We start from the raw sequence: 16,647 nt of genomic DNA on the forward strand, positions 1-16,647 counted from the left end.
ACGCCTCTCCACTCTCCTTGCCCACTTTGGAGTCAGTCTATGTTGTCTATGATGGCTTTCCGAATGTATGGTCTTCATATGTTCTCCACGTCAGTTCACAGATATGCGATTTGCAAATATGTTCTGCCAGCTTATAGCTTATTTATTTTCAGCCATTTCACAGGAAATTTGGAACCAAAAGTTTGAACTTTGATAAAGTACACCTTATCATTTTTCTTTTATAGATGGTGATAAGGTGTCAACCCCTTAAAATTATTCTAGTCATGCAATTTCCTTGCCTTATCATGTAACTATTGGGGTCATCTTGCCTGTGTGGATGAAACTCAAGCTGAGCTTTCTAAGGCAACGGCAAAAAGTCTTGTTGTCAAGATTGAGGGCACAGATGTCTTCACGAGGGGAGTCTTTCACCCTAATGAGTTTGCTTTGATCATTTCTTCAGCAGATTTCCATCTGAGCACACTGGAGTAATTTTAGTGGCTTTGCAACTTTGGTTTTTCTGGCCATGTGTGGTCTTATTGTTAGAGGGGTTTCTTTGGAGATTTTTTTTTTTTGGAAATTTCTACATAAAAAATCCTGTCATCTTTACATATGGACAGTTCTGTCTGTTCTGTTGGTACAATGTCTATTTCATTTATTACTTTATTCCACTGAGCATATGTCCAGTATGTTGAGCAAGAAAGGTGAGAATGGATAGTCTTATTTTTCAAATCTTAGGTATAATCATGGGAGACTTCTTACAGAGTATACTTCTACACGCAGTCTTTAAGCAGATACTCTTTTCAGTTTGTTTCCCATTGAGTCACAGCTTTCTGAGTGTCGTATTCTTAATAGATGTTGAATTGTTTCAAATGCCTTTGCCACTGATTGATATGATTTATTATTTATTTTTATTCTTTATCCTACTAACAGGGGGAATTACAGTGAGAAATTTAAAGAAACATTTGTAGCAAGGTTCATACAACCTAAAATTAACTAAATGGACAAACCAGTGTGACAAGTATATCCGTGATCAGTGAACAACAGGTGCTCTGTGTCTAAAACACCCCTAGGACACCACAGCCCCTGTGGAGAACAATCCAGTAGGCACCCAGGCCTGTCGCCTTGTCCTGGACACAGCTATTACGAACACTCTGTGTCCTTGAGACAATACCTTACCTGGCTTCCATGTCTCTTTTCTAACTTAGCACCAGGCTTCCATGCCTCATTCCTGCATTTCTTTCTTTTTATGACGGGATTCTGTTCCAGGAATTTCACAGTCAATACCCCTTTGTTGGAATTTATCACATTTGTTTTAACAATTATATTAATTTCCACTCTGTATTTCATTTATCTGTGCTCTAATCTTTTAATATTTCTGTCTACCTCCTATCTTGGAGCTCAGTTGTTTTTCTTCTTCTCTGGTTCTCTCCTGTGCAATGTTAAAATGTTGTTTTCAGATCATCCCTCTTCTTTATGTGTTTATGGCTGCAGACACTCCTCTGTACAGTTTCCAAGGAGTCATAGATGTTGATGTGCTGTGTTTTCATTCACCTCCAGGTATTTGTCAATTTCCTTTGAGATTTCTTTACTTACTATATTTTCTTTTTAACTGGTTGCCTTATTAGCATATGTTTGTAAGTTCTCCGGACTGGCTGTGGTTACTGAGTTCTAACTTTATTCCATTTTGATCGGAGAAGGTATTTTGCATGATTTCAGTCCTGTTAGTTTATTCTGACTTGTCAGGGCCTGACCCATGGCTCTCCCTGGAGAAGGTGCTGTGTGCTCTGTGCTGACCATGTGGGCAGTGGCTCCCCGGTGGCCAGTTCTGCCTGTGTCCCTGAGGTCTGGTTGGTGCATGGAAGTCTGTATTCATGTCAGATGGCCCTGCCTGAATTCCTGAGCACAGTTTTAGGTATGTCCAGAAGTCCAGCAGGGTTGTTCAAGAAGGGACAGGAGAAGATGCAAGAGACTCAGGGAAGATGCGCCAGGAACAGGAAGGCAGAGCCTGGCCCCAGTTCATACAGATAGAGAACTGACCAAGATGCTTCCTGAGGCTTGAGGAAATTTGACCTTGAATGACTGCTGACAATTCATGTTGCAAAATCGACATTAGTATTTGGGTAGAAAACCCCACTCCTGAGTAAATGAGACCAGTCCACTCCGAAATCCCTTTCCTCAGGTTCTCTGGGGGAAAAGTGTCTGCTGCAGGGTTTTTATGAATAACATTATGAGAAATGGCACTGGATAAAGATCAGTTATTTGCGAGTGCCTCTGCCTGAGTTCAGATGATATTTAGTAGGCTTTGGAGTTCCAAAAAAAAAAAAAAATGTGTCAGGATATAGATTTTTCTCCAACGTTTCTTTTGCTATTTGTGTTCTGATTATTTTCTGCCCAGGGCAACTTTGTTCCCCAAGGGTCCTATTGCGCCCAGGAACCCTGCGGCTGCCACCCTGGTTCCCAGTCATTATCTGGGACTATTTTAATACATGTCATAAATCATAAAGGAAAGTTTCTGTTTTGAAACAAATAGAAACAATTGTGAGCATGGTTTCTAAAGTCTATTTTAGAAAGTCAGATGCCTGTAAATCTCTGTTTCATTTAAACTGCAGAGTTTTAGGATTTGCCTGGAGAAGATCATAGCACCATGTGCATCTATGTAGTGACAGACAGGCTACTCTTCTGAATTAAACCGAGGTACAGACTCTGAGTCAGAGGAAGAAGATACTGCATTTCGGGTGTTCCTGCTGCTCCCTGAGAAATAATACCAGGCCACTTAGAGCTCTGTGTAAAGTGACCTGTTTCATGGCTGTGCTCTCGGGACCTTCCTTTCACTCCATAACTGGATGATCTGCAGATTAGAGAAGCCCTCTGTGCTGCTGGATTTGCAGGAGAAAAAGCTATCTGCTTCCCTTTCCAAATGGCCTCCTGTCCTTACTGGTTACAGCACTGAGCACCATGAAGTCTACTTTGGAAAGTGTTAAGAAAGGGAGGAATTTTTGGTAAAAAAAGAAGGAAGGATGGAATGAGGAGATGGAGGGAAGAAGAGAGAAGGACAGGATGGGGGAGGGAGGGAGGGAGAACAATCTAGGAGGCTGAGGCAAGAGCAGGGGAAGTCTAAGCCAAGGCTAGGCAACTTAGTGCAACTGCGCCTCAAAGTAAAAAAGTAAAAGGACTGGAGATTTAGCTCAGTGGCACAGTGCCTGCCTGGTAAGCACGAGGTCCTGAGTTTGATCCCCAATATCAAAAATGAAAAAAATAAACTTAAAAAGAAAATTTTAAAAAGTAAAAATAGGGAGGGCATATAGCTTAGTGTGTGAAGGCCTTGGGTTCAATCCAAAGTAAGTTTCAAAAGAGTAAAACGACCAGATGAAGAGATCTGTGTCTCATGAAAAGGTGCCTAGGTGCTGTTGCCGTGCCTGGGGTATCCTGCCTTCTGCGGTGAAGCCCTTCTGGGCCAGCACAGCCAATTCCTCCTCTCCTGAAGCTGAGGGCATTAACCCTACCTGCCCCTTTTAAATTTCCCTTTCCTTCCCCAACAAAGAAAGAGACCAAAACCAGAAAGGATGTCTCCTACTTGTTTGGAGGGACTTGCTGATTTTAATAAATTAGACTGACAAGAGATAGAAAATAGTTTTCAGTTATTCTGGTCTTCCAGTGTAAGTGAGAGTGGATTGATTTTCTTACATTATTTTTTCAGTGTTTTCCTTAGATTTCTTAGGATTCTGTTGAAAGTTCCAATTAATGCAGCCTCTTAATTTTTTGCAACTGGGAATAAAATGTATTGCTCTTTCCTCTGCCCCTTTTAATCACCTTTATTAGTTTAATTAAAAAAAACCTGATGTTAATGAACTGACCATTTAAGTTCTCAACTCTGCCACGGTTCGTGTACATTTCAGAGGGAGCTCGAGGGTTAGGGGTTTTCCAAGAGGGTCTTTGTGTTTATGTGGAAGGGTTTCAGGCCACTACTTGTAGAGAGGTGAGCTCCTTGGAGTGAAGATTGTGGGTCCCCCGAGCTCCTGCAGAGCAAGGTGACTTCCCTGACACACATTTCCTCTGCCTTTGTTTGGTCAGACATGTGGAATATTGGGTATTTCCGCCAATTTCAAAGGGCTGATTCGATTTTGGAGTGTTATCTCTGGATAATGACAAGTGAATGTCACTTAGATGTGCCACAGTTTGGGACAGTGATCGTTTTCCCATAAGATGAGCACAGATGCTATGAGGATGTGACCCTGGCTCCAGGCATCCTGACACTATCAGTGGAGAGGCAGATGGAGTCAGAACTGACCTGTTAGCTCTAAGCAGGAAATGTAACTCAGCCTGCTGGAACCACCAGCTCCAGGTTCTCTGCTTCGGTCCACTCATGCTTCCCACAGAGGAGAGCATCCAGGCTGATGGAAAGACAGGCACGGAGGATGCTGATGGAGATCCAGCACAGAGGCCGAGGGGGATGTCCATGGGGCAGCTCTGCTGGTGCACTTGCAGCACCATGATGGGGGACTTCGTGTAGCTGTTTTGTGTGAATGCCAACTCACAAGCTGTGGTGATCACACACCTGCTCTCTGCGAATTACACAGACGCTCCTTGCTCTGCAGCAGCTGTGCTAATGGTGAGATTTGTAGCTGTGGGACTCTGTGGAGCTCTGACCCTGAGCTGCTGCACTGTCAGCAGCTGGGCATCAGGCCCCAGCATCCTGGGATGTCCATCTCTGGGAGGTGGGAAGTCCTAATCCCTGCAGAGCTCTGGTAAACACCCCAGTCTCCACATCTACCTCCCTTTCAGTCATAAATATTAAAGTTACGGGTACTAGCTTCCTCAAGGAAAATTAAATTAGTGTTTTCCTGCAAAAGAGATAAACATTCTACAGTTCTCAGTCTTTATCTGGGTAGCACACTGCTTTGCTATTTTCTTTCTTGGTCGTATTTCTGCTCTACAACCATGGAAGTTAAACTGGATAAAACAAAGAACAGAATCTAAATAAAACTGAATATGTTTCAAGTGGAGGAAAAAACCTTTTATGCTTTCAAAGTTCTAATTGGAAATCAGTGACATAAAAACACAAAGAGTCAACTACAACTGCATGTGTTTAACTCAAGGCCATGTACTTGAAAGATGCCAGTTCCCTTTTGTCAAATACTTTGTACAACAAATTCTAATCCTCCATGGAATTTCAATATCATGCATTATTGCTTCAGAAACATCATAAAACCGAGGTAAAATGAGGGGCAGAAGCCAGGACTTTGATTTTGTGCTCACCGTTGAGGAGCAAGTTTAAAGTTGACTGGTCCTAGAAACAGATGTGGGTATTGAAGTGAAGATCAGTTGTAGCAGCGACTCCATAATGGGGCTTTGGTTCTCACTGATGATTTTGTGACTGTGGATTTAGTCTGTTTCCTTGGTCTCCTGCTGTGTGTTCAGCCATTGCCCTGCCTCAGTCCTAATGTGAGAAGTTTCCATCCATTCGAGGTCTCCCCGATTTTCCTCCCTGACTGCGGCACCGGTGTGTAAATCACATCCCTTCGTAGGTGTGTGGTACACAACAGGCACATAAGTCCCTGGCATGGCCCTTCCTATAAAAATGCACGCAACACCCACATCTTTCTGATGCCTATTGAAGGCCTAATTTGTATAGTAGCTTTGGATCAGCAATCTTGAGGAAGGAAACTGCATGGAAACACTGTTATTGCTTTCTCAAATGGCCTCACAGACAAAGAGACCACAAGTAGAATCTAGTCTCAGCCCCTCAGAAACACAAATGCATGTTCACGTTATTATTTTATGCAGAAACATACCTTCGAAGAAATGAGTTTCTTTCTCCAGCTCCATTCCTAGTCAATTTACTTCATCTCAAGACACAGCAATCAGCTGGCCAAATGGCCACCTTCTTGCTGCATATCTGTAAGAAGTGGGACCACTCTCTAGGAGGTGCCTTGTCAGGCCCTTCACCTGGAGCTGAAAATGAGCCAGGTTTCGGTTTGTTTGTTCCAGAGTTCACCGACGGCCGTGCTGGCCCTGCACTAGGGCTGCCATCTCCCCTCTTGCCTCTCTGAGAATGCAGACGCAGATGCGTCTATTACTGCCCATGCAGCAGGGTGGCAGGAGCAGAGGTGTCTCCCTGTGAGCCCTGGGAAGCAGAAGGCATGGACTCATGGCCAGGAGATGCTGACTCACAGACACTTCACCTTGCCCGGAGGATGGCCTCCTTCTCCCAGAGGCAGGAATGCCCATGTTCAGAAAGCATCCTGCAGGAGAAAAACTAGCTTCAGATGAAGCAGGGGAGTTACAAGTTGGTCCAAGCACTGTTGACTATCAGGCTACTAAATAGGACTCAGATCGCAGAACCTCTGTGAAGTGCAAATGACAGCACCTCCAGAGTGTCTGCCAGTCAGCGGGCAGCAGGACCCACCTGTCAAGGTGACAAAAGCCAACTTTAACCTGTGTCTGCACCGTCGCCCCCCCTCCCCCACCCCAGCTCACCCATGCACTTGGGTGACTCCTGGTTGAGATCCAGACACTATGCAAGAGACAAGAGTCAGGCAAGGCGACAACGCCATGTCTCAGAAAGCCCTTGGGAAGAGATAAACGGTGAGTAAACAAGTCAGCGCTGCGCTGCCTCAAAGTGATAAATGTTGCAGGAAATAAAGCAGAGTGTGTTTTGCTGCTTGGGCGTGAGAGTCTGGGAAGAGCAGAGCAGAGGGGAGGGTGCAGGAGGAGGAGGAGGAGGGGGGAGGAGGAGGAGCGGGGAGGAGGAGGAGAGGGAGGAGGAGGAGGAGGAGGAGGAGCAGGAGGAGGAGACGACAGGAGCAGAGCACTCAGAATAGTCAGATGTGCAAGGACTAAAGCCCCGGACAGGGACAAGCCTTGTACGCAGGTGTGAGAACCATGTTAATGGGACGCAGCAAGATTGCACTACTTGTATTTCTGAGCTACTTGACTGTAGCTTTCTGTAGAAATTGAGACTCAGGTTCTGTAGAAACTGAGATACCTGGGCAATTTTGCTTACTAGTAGAGGAGTCTCTCTTTGGGAATCCTAGGCCTCTGGGGTTTCACTCTCTTTTTGATCAGAAAGTGAACGGTCTCTCACAAGGATTTCTTATGAAAGCACAACTGACTTCCCTAAGGCTTCCAGCTCCTGTGGCTGAGCGTGAGCTACAGAACAGTGTGATTCCAAAATGTCCTACAGGGAGTGATTTGCTCTTGCAAAATATCTGAAGACCTTCATTTTCGAAACACCATCAGAATCCTCGGAAGGGTAACTGATCTCAGGATCCTTCTACCATTAATTGTTCTGTGGGGAAAGCAGACTCTGAAAGAGCCCAGGAACTGGAGAGGACCAGGCCGAGGTTAATGCATACTGATTTGTTTACCCTTCAGAAGGTACTTATCTGATCAGGGCAATGTCTTCCTGTATTACTGAAATTTGAGTTCTCTTGATGTTTGAAAGTCTGGAGCCTCTTAAAGTTCTGTCTTACTCCTTGGTCATTAAAGAAAATAAAAAATTCATGTGCCATCTGAAGCCCATGCACTCTTCCTGCAGGAAAGGCACATGGGCCTGGCGCCGGTAGTGGGTGGCCTTGGTTTTGCAGCCAGGCTGCAGGAGAACAGTGCAGCTTAGAAATGTCAAAGCAGGAGACTCTGGAGGTCAAGAGTCTAAATGAAAGGAAAAATTAAATTTTCTCTTGCATAGCAATTTACATGAGTTGTGAAAGCTATCAACTAACATTTTCAAGAAATGGATGTGGGAAATGAATGTAGTCTGCCATTGAAAGCCATAAATCTTTAAGTTTTAATGGGTCTCCCCCCCGCCATTGGATGGTGTTATTTTAAGAATAGGTCAGTGATGTGATCTGGGGTTGCTGTCAGCAGTTGATCCAGAAGGGCTGTTTACCATTCATGGGCTGACTCTGGTGTGAGGATTAATCCAGGGGTGCTCTACTGGGTTGTATCCGTGGTCTACTTTAGTTTCTATTTTGAGGCACAGTCCTACCAATTACTTAGGCTGGCCTTTCACTGGCAATCCTCCTTCCTCACCCTGCCCACAGCTGGGGCCATATGAAGCCAGCTAAGGCCTTTCTTATACCATGACCAGTGGATTTATGGTTGTGGTAATTATGCATCTTCTGTTTTCTCTATCAGCAGTCTCAGGCCTTCCAGTCCTCTCCTGCAGCCTGCTCCCCTGTGTGCTGCCTCTCTTTCCTCAGGTGGCACCTTCCCCTGTTGCTAGAGCCCAGAGTTGTTACTCCCTGTAAGCCTTCTTTCTGTGCTGAGCTAGATATCTTATCTTTCTGGAGCCGCTGAACTAAATTAAATGTCAAAATGTCACAGATGGGCAGATATTTGTTTTCAGATAGGGACTGGCATGGCAAAGATATTCCTTACAATGAGGTATCCTCAGAATGAGAATTATAAACATCAGCCAACAAAAGCTGGATTACGTCACACTGCACACCCTGTGCAATGGTTAAATAAGATAATGTGTTCAAGTGCCTGCCGCAGGGATTTGACAAAATATAATCTGTCCACATCTACTACTTTCTAAGAATGAGTGTTGGGCACAGAATTGAGGAAAGGAGAGAAATTTTGACCTGACCTGGCGTCCAGGGGAACCTGTGCTTACATCTGCTTCCATTCATCAAACGTATCCAGGATGAATCACACAGGAATCATCTCAGTGAGCACCTACTTTAGGCCAGCAAGGCCATGTCAGCTGTATAGCATTGGAACCAAAGAGCAGGGCCCTTGAAGGAGCAGGCGAGGGCACTGGTGGAGCTGGGGTCCAGAGCAGAGTGGCCAGTGCCCCTCAGAAAGCTTGAGACATGCATTATTGTTATGTGCACCCAGGGTTTTCCAGACCGATTTCAAGGGAACTGTCCAGGAGAATGGATCCCCCTGGAAGTGTCTCTGGTCACCAAGAGAGACCAGTCCCAGGGCCTCCTACCCAGCCAGTATCCAAATGACTGCCAACGCAGAAAAGCCACACAGCCCCCATCAGATTGGCTATATGGAACAGCACACAGCCAGCTCCTGCCTTCAAGTTCTGCCTGGAGTGTGGCTCTGGCCAACCTCCTGCCTCAAGCAACTGCTCACACATACATGGCAGCCCAGGCCGCAGCAAAGCGTTCCCTGAGATGGTGGCAGCTGTCTTTGTGGGTACTGGGTCTCAGGGAGATGTTTCATTTCTGAACTGCACTTTCTACAATGGCCCACCTCCATGGGCTCTGCATCTGTGCATTAACCCGAGTGAAGATACAAAGTGTTCAGGGAAAAAGTGCATCTGTGCAGACTTTCCTTGTAATTCTTTTAAAATAGTGTAACTTAACAGCTATGTCCAGTGTTGACAATGTCTCAGGTTTCCAAAGTGATCTAGTGGTGATACAGGCCAAAGGGAGGATGGTGCAGGGTACATGCAAACCAGAGTAGGAGGCATGCATTTTACACAAGGGACCTGAGGGACCCACACTCCCTGCATCCCCGCTTCCCTTTTTGTCTGTCATGGGCATTTATGCCAGAGAAGGCTGACACTACTTCCCCTGCACACCTGAGAGGGCTCCCTGTCTGCAGTTATCACCATTTGTTAATCTAAGCTGTTTCTTGTAGTGTGCATTTAAGTCTGGGTTAGCATACTTGAGCTGCCAATGTATGAAGCTTTGTGTGTGCGTCGCCAGGGACACAGCAAGAGACTTTGCTGTCACACCATCTTGCTTCCCCCAGGGACACCTTGGGCAACCTCTTCATTCCCTCCTGCACGTGCAGATCCATAAACTTAAGATGTGAGTTTCTGTCAGGGGCCTCAAGACATGATGTAGAGCTGGAGAAAACAGTGTGAGAGTTTATCAGATGATGACTGTCTGCACACTTAATGCGGTGTCAGTACTGGACACCTAGCATCCTCTTAGCTATTTAAAATATAAGCCAAATGTTTCATATGGTGAAGTTTGATCTGTAGATGACTTTGATATCACTTTCTTAAAATCATGGAATGTATTTTATTTTTCCTGACAACAATTTGAATTACAGCCACAAAACTTATCTGTATGTAAAATATTGATGCATGTTTCTGTGTGATGTGCGTGTTAGCATACATGTAATCAATGTATAGGGTCACACATACATGTTTATACATAGAGGTACCTATATGAATGAAATTAAAAATCAGCATGAATGGGAAGAGATCATGCATTTATGTACATATACATACATGTGCACACATACGTATTTCTTCTTTTCTCTCACTGGCATGGATGTTGGATTCCATAGTGTCTTCCTGCACTAGTACTTCAAAGAAAGAAGAGCATCATATATTATTTTTCAGTAGCAGTTGAGCAAATAAACAACTCAATTATAACTGTAATATCACAGTTCTTGCCAAAACATTGCATCTTTCTTTGTTGCCCTAAGGAAATTTTAACTAACAAATTTACTTACAAAATATTCATGTTGAGCTACAAGTTAAGATATGATTATGTGTGTAGTAATTAAGAATTTGCCCATTAACATTTTTACAGTTAAAATTATCTTAGTATTTGAAGCTATATATGAGGAGAACATTTAAATCATACATAGATATGTAATGTTTAAAGAAAACACATTTATAGAGGTTTTGAGTATGCTCTGTAGCAATAGATGCCTGCTAGAGAATAAAACTTGAAGAGAAAATCATGGGAAATGAGGTAAGATATTAACCTCTAATATCTGAAGAAATCCCCTACCATTGACGTTTGATGCTCATAGAGCTACATTTACATCCTGTTTTTATTTGAAATTGCAAATAAAACCTAAAAATGGTAGTTCTAATCCATAAGCATTTACTGGTGAGTTAATTTTACTTAATTAAAATGCTCGATTCAGTGGAAGCAAACTTTATAACCTCAGAGTAACATTACTCTTGGGAGGCAGAGGGGAAAAGAAGGAAAAAGAAAATGATAAGAAAAACAACTGGGAACAAAACTCTGTAAATAAGAGGGAGAAGAGGAATGGCAAATAAAAAAGAATCAAGATACAGCATGTAAGGGATAAAGTCCCTGTGATGAGTGTGATCAATACATGTATCCCAATGCACCCACACATGTAGTAAAAAAGTTACTTGAATGAAATTCTAAAATTAGTAAAGGTGAGACTGAGTTATTTGTGTTTATCAACTAAAAAGACTTCCCATCTTTGAAGCGCACATTTGGAGAATAATTATGAATTGTATTAGTCATTGTTTTTGTGAGCATTATATAGGAACTAATGGTATTGAGATCCATAACTTCAAGGTAATTACTAATAATTTCTTCAATTTAATATTAGTTAGGTTCCAAACAACACCATGTACCCCAATGACTCCAGTCAATGCTACAGGGGTAATGTTGCTTAAATTGGTAATTCTTCTAATGTGGCTCATACTCTTTATTTTTGTAAAAGCCCAGGTACTTTCCTAGACTGCTGACACTGCTGACTTGCAGGTGAACTGCCACTTCCCTGGAGACCAAAGACTGCTCAAGAGAGGCAGGGCAGGGCTAGAGCCTCTGTAGGGAGAAGCAAGGTTGGGGGTGTTGTCTTCAGCAGAAAATGCTGTTTTCTTACAGCTCTGGGGCTGGGGAGGGCCAGGACAGCTTTCAAAGGATTCACCTCATGATCCATAGATCAATATTTTTCTTTCTGATTCTACATCATTTGAGAGCTATCGTGTTTCCCCAACCTGTTGGCTTTGTCTCACTAAAGAGAAGTTCACTAAAGTTTACTAAAGGAATGAGTTTTACCCAATACTTTGTGTAGATGCTATCTTTTTAAAGATATGTATTCCAAAAAGATCTCTGTTTGGTTTTTGTAATTCACTGATTATTATTTTGCTTGTGTTCAATTTAAAATGTTTGCATCCACAATAAAGACTTTGGGGTTATTTTCTTCTGGAAGCATTATTATTTCATATGTGTATTTACATCCACAGCTCAACTGGGTTGATCTTTGTCTATCCTGTGAGTTTGGAACTGTGTAGACTTGTTTCTCCACCTGCATTTGCAGTTGGCCTGGCACTGTGAGTTCACAAGCCTGACCTCCTTAGAGCGCACCGGGTGTCTTTGTTGTAAATCTGAGCCTGACTCTCAATGCGGTTTGGCCTTCTCTTCTGTGCTGTTGGCTTTCCAGCCTAACACCAGTCAAACCATCTTAATTACCACATCTTTACCGCAGGATGCAGCAATAGGTGGTGTTAAGGTCACCAGGTTAGTTCTTGTCAAGATTGTCTTGGGTACTCCTGGCCTAGACCGAATATATCAGAATCTATCGTAGGCATGAAACATAAAACTTTCTTTATTGATTGCAAAGTGCAACCAGGGACAAGAGCCACTAAGAACTTTCTAGAAGTTCCCCAAGTCTCTAACAGGGCTGTGGAAAAGTCTGGCTACTAATCAAATCAGGCACTTTCTGCAAAAGGCATGGTAAAGACTGGCCCACCCAGAAATGGGCAAACTGCTTTTCCGTGGATATGTGATATTTGATATCTCCTGTTGAACTGTTTTCTTTCCTGTGAATTGTAATCAGATCTTCATTTCTTATTTACCGGGAAGAAATATTAAACAACCTAGAAAAGCTGTTCTCTTAAAATATCTTTCAAAATCTGTGCTGCAGTGTTATTAGATTTAAATTCAGTGGAAATGGGTTTCCTACTAGTTCACTGGTTTTGAACTCATGCATCCCTTTCATTAAACTTTTGTATTAAGATTTAGCAAATTCACACGAGCAGTTCCTAAGACTGAAACATTCAAGCTGAGACCCACTAGTGTGTATTCCTAAGTATAAAATGCAGTTAGAAGTAAATTGCTGTTTGCAGTTCCACAGCGAAAGCTGGAATGGTGCTTGTGTTCCAGTATTTATGCTCTGTCCACAATCTGAGTGTGTCCACAGCCCTGTACGGCTTCCTTTGCATTCTCTTTTTTTTTTTTTTTTTTTAAACTTTTTATCAGTACCGGGGATCGAACTCACAACCACCTACTTACAAGGCAGGTGCTTATGCCGCTGAGCTAAATCCCCAGCCCCTTCCTTTGTGTTCTTAGTGTCCAGACATTCAAACACATCTCAGACACATGGGTAGGAAAACACCAGAGCCGGCAGCCAGGAGAGACTGCACAGTTTCCAGGAACCATGCAGAGGAAAACTCAGAACAACTGACATGGGGTGTGTGCAGAGCAGTCGCTGGGTTCCCTCACCAGATCACCTTCGCAGTAGAAGCGGTAACTGTGTTTCCACTAGAGCAGTTGGAACCAGCTACAGCACCTCCCTGTACTAACCACCTGTTCTTTCTCATTGAATTGCGTCCCTCCACATAACCAGGGGGAGCAGGGGGTAGAGGGAGCCAAAGAGGAAAAAAGTTAGAGGACCCAGTTAGCGAGGCAATGCAGGCTCACTGCACGGTGGGCATTGGGTGGGCATCAGGTGAGGCTTGTTGTGGGGGCTGTGATCATGTGCAGGGGGCATGTGGGGCGTGGACCGCAGTCACGAGGTAGAGCTGGCAGGCACAGTGGGAAGCAGGAAAGCTGTAGCCAGAAGGGCCGTGATGTGGGCGGAGCAGCAGGAGACAGCCTGGACTAGCTGGGGACGAGGACACGGGTGTGGACTTAGGCCGGTGGTCCAGTGTGTGCGTTTAGCCATCCCTTAGATGCCCTTCCCTCACCATCACTAGAGAACTCCCTCAAGCGGTGGGGCTGTGAATTACAGAGGGAGCCCTGCCTGCCCCAGGCTCCAGAGGACTTCAGGCTGAGGCCAGGGTGGAGCGAGCCCCGTGACTCCCAGCTTGTTCAGTAGAGGCCACAGTGTGAAGATCTTCATTTCCCTTTGGTGCTGGACCCGAGACTCTCAGGCACCCTAGCCGCCCACCTAAGGGGGAGCAGTTGGAGGGGAGACCAGTGTGTGCAGGCAGCCTGCAAACCTTGGGAACCCTGCGTACCAGCCAAGGTGGACGCTTTCTTCCTTCATTCCAATACTTGCTTCTTTTTGTGTCTGTCTCAGGTCCCACTTACATAAGGAAAGTGACCCCAATGCTGTCCTTGTGTTTTGGGGATGCTGGGTTGCTCTTGCGTTGGATCATCACTCAGATTGCCTTGTCCCACACCTAATGTTTTTCTGCAGTCTCCTATCTTCTGCGCAGCAGGACTTCTGTAGGAACCCAATCAGGACCATGGTTGTCCTCTTCACAGCACCATAGCCCGAGGTCATCTGGCTGTGTTGAGATGTGTGTGTGTGTGTGTGTGTGTGTGTGTGTGTGTGTACGCGCACGCGAGAACGTGTGTGTTTTAATAATGTTTTACCCGTAGCTTGGTTTCCTCCAACAAGGAACTCCCTTCAGGGACGAAGTATGTGTGTGTAAGGCTGTGCAGGTCGCTGGCACCTGCATTGTGCTGATGCGATTTGAGAACAGATTTCCCGCGGTTTCTTAGGAACTCCCAGTCCTTCTGTCTCCTTTGCTCTGCTCCTTTTGGGGGCCCTCTCTGTCGGTCTTTCAGAGCCATGCAACCCCGCACTCCACACTGTGCATGAGAATCATGCCTCCGGCCGCCCAAACCTTCATCAGAACGGCTGGAGAATTGTAGAAGGTCACAGATTGAAGACCGTAGAGTCACAGGTATTCTGTGTTTTCTCGCGCAGGTCAGAACTGCGGGGGCTTGGTCCAGGGCCCCAATGGGACCATCGAGAGCCCGGGCTTCCCTCATGGCTATCCCAACTACGCCAACTGCACGTGGATCATTGTCACGGGCGAGCGCAACCGCATCCAGCTGTCCTTCCACACCTTCGCGCTGGAGGAGGACTTCGACATCCTGTCGGTCTACGACGGGCAGCCGCAGCAGGGCAACCTGAAAGTGAGGTAGGGGTCGCGCTGGGCTGGGTGCAGCCGCTGCAGGATCTGATCTGGAGCCAGCTGCAGTGGGCCCACCTCACCCTCCGAAGAAAGGGGTCCCTGGCACAGATGGAGATGCGCGTCCAAGGCTGCGCGTTCTCTGGTGCCCAGAACTTCCGGAGCGCAATCGCTGATTTCACTTATGTGTATCAGGTGGTTCAGGATCTTTAAAACAGTGCTCCCTAGATAATCTCAGTAAAGATGTGAACTGCAGAGTTTTTAATCGGCGGTGGACCGCAGGGAGGAATTGCAAGACAAATGTAGGCATAGAGTTCGCCCAACAACGTAAACAATGTGTTGCCGGGGGGAATGTATTCCATCAGAGGAATGCAGGAAGGTGGTGGAAAGAACGCTAAAGAATTTTGCAATCTTTGTAGAATTTTAGAACTGAGTAGTGTATTCTCTTCAGCTTGGCTTTATTCTTCTGATCGGTGATTTTCACCATGAAGAAGTAAAAATATTTCCTGGGTTGAAGTTAGATTACATTTTTCACTTGTCAACAGAAAAAAGTATAGGTATATATTTTTGACAAATGAAGGAAATATTCCTTTCAAGGAAGTTATATTTTTAAAAACTATTGATGACCATTTTTTAATACATCTATTTAGGGTAAACGAAACCCTTACCTTCTGGTTTAAAAATTCTCCATTTATTAGAGATTGTGTTCCATATCTGGAAGTTTTTACAAAAATTCACAGTAGGCAGGAGAAATTGCACTCCTTGGATACAGCAATATCCATGCTAATGCTGATGAAATACAAAGATCATAGAGTTTATTCATGATCTTGTGGAATTAAAATAATATATTTTCAAATATTTGATTAGCATTTATGTGTTTTTAAAATATAAAATATCTTTTATTTTAAGTGGGCCTCCTATGGTATCAATATTCTGTCTTAGAAACATTTCCCCAAGCATACCTTGTTTGACAGCTAAATTTTCTGAGTCAGGCAGGTTTCCTTTTTCAGAGTGAGTGGTCTCACTCTTGGGTGTTCGAACAAGGATTTACATGTGCAATGTTCCCTCCTCAGTCCTGCTGGTGTAGATTTTAGCTGTTTGCTGATTTTCTGTTGTAAGTACTACAACTCCTAGGAAATAGAAACATGTTTCAAAACCAAAATGAACTACAAAGATTACAGAATTGTGGCCAAAAAATGTTAGAGAATCCAGTTCATTTCAGTATCTACAAAACAACTCTATGTTAATAGTATTTCTTTCTATTAAAAAGCAAATAGTAAATATACATTTTTGAGTATACATTTTTCTCTTAATTCCATTTGCTACAATTCCTTCAAGTACAAGAAATGTATGTGGTAATTTGATTGATTACTTGTCTTTCAATTTATTATCCTCGTAGGGTGATACTGAGTCATTTTTATGTTGCTGAGTCTGGCATCTAGAACCCAGCACCATATAACCCATTGATTATTAGGGCAGGAGCAGCAGTGGAGATATTAAAGATAGAACAGACTTCTTGTGATTGATTTTCAGGTTCAAAGAGCAGCACTCCCTTAGACAGTTAGAGTGAAAGAGAGCAGTGATAGGAAGTGCCATGGGGTTCCTATGAGTCATTCCCTTTCTTGAAGCTCCTCATCTGAGAGAGATCACAGGTCACATTTCTGTCTGTGACTTGTTCATAAGTTAGAGCAAAGCTTTCATCTTCATGTCCATTGGCGTAATTCTTCCTCTTACTTTGATGCTTGAATCGCCCATCTGAATCACCCTTCCATGGATACCCAGTAACTTTGGGGTCAGTACCAGGCATCCTACCAATAGGCAAAGGTTACACCGTGATT

General features: G+C 44.1%; 1 protein-coding gene across 2 annotated transcripts in view; it reads left to right on the forward strand.

The window, feature by feature from the left end:
* The window catches only part of Csmd1 (CUB and Sushi multiple domains 1), a 1,477,900-nt gene that overhangs the window by 267,090 nt on the left and 1,194,163 nt on the right, over positions 1 to 16,647 (forward strand). For both annotated transcript variants that reach the window (XM_063234987.1, XM_063234988.1), the window contains exon 2: positions 14,602 to 14,818. In XM_063234987.1, the coding sequence (XP_063091057.1) occupies positions 14,602 to 14,818 (217 nt within the window). The remainder of the gene's footprint in view (positions 1 to 14,601; positions 14,819 to 16,647) is intronic.

The sequence above is a fragment of the Cavia porcellus genome, unplaced genomic scaffold, assembly GCF_034190915.1.
Source record: "Cavia porcellus strain 051 isolate PalLab524CR breed Dunkin Hartley unplaced genomic scaffold, mCavPor4.1 scaffold_24, whole genome shotgun sequence".
Lineage (NCBI taxonomy): Eukaryota > Metazoa > Chordata > Mammalia > Rodentia > Caviidae > Cavia > Cavia porcellus.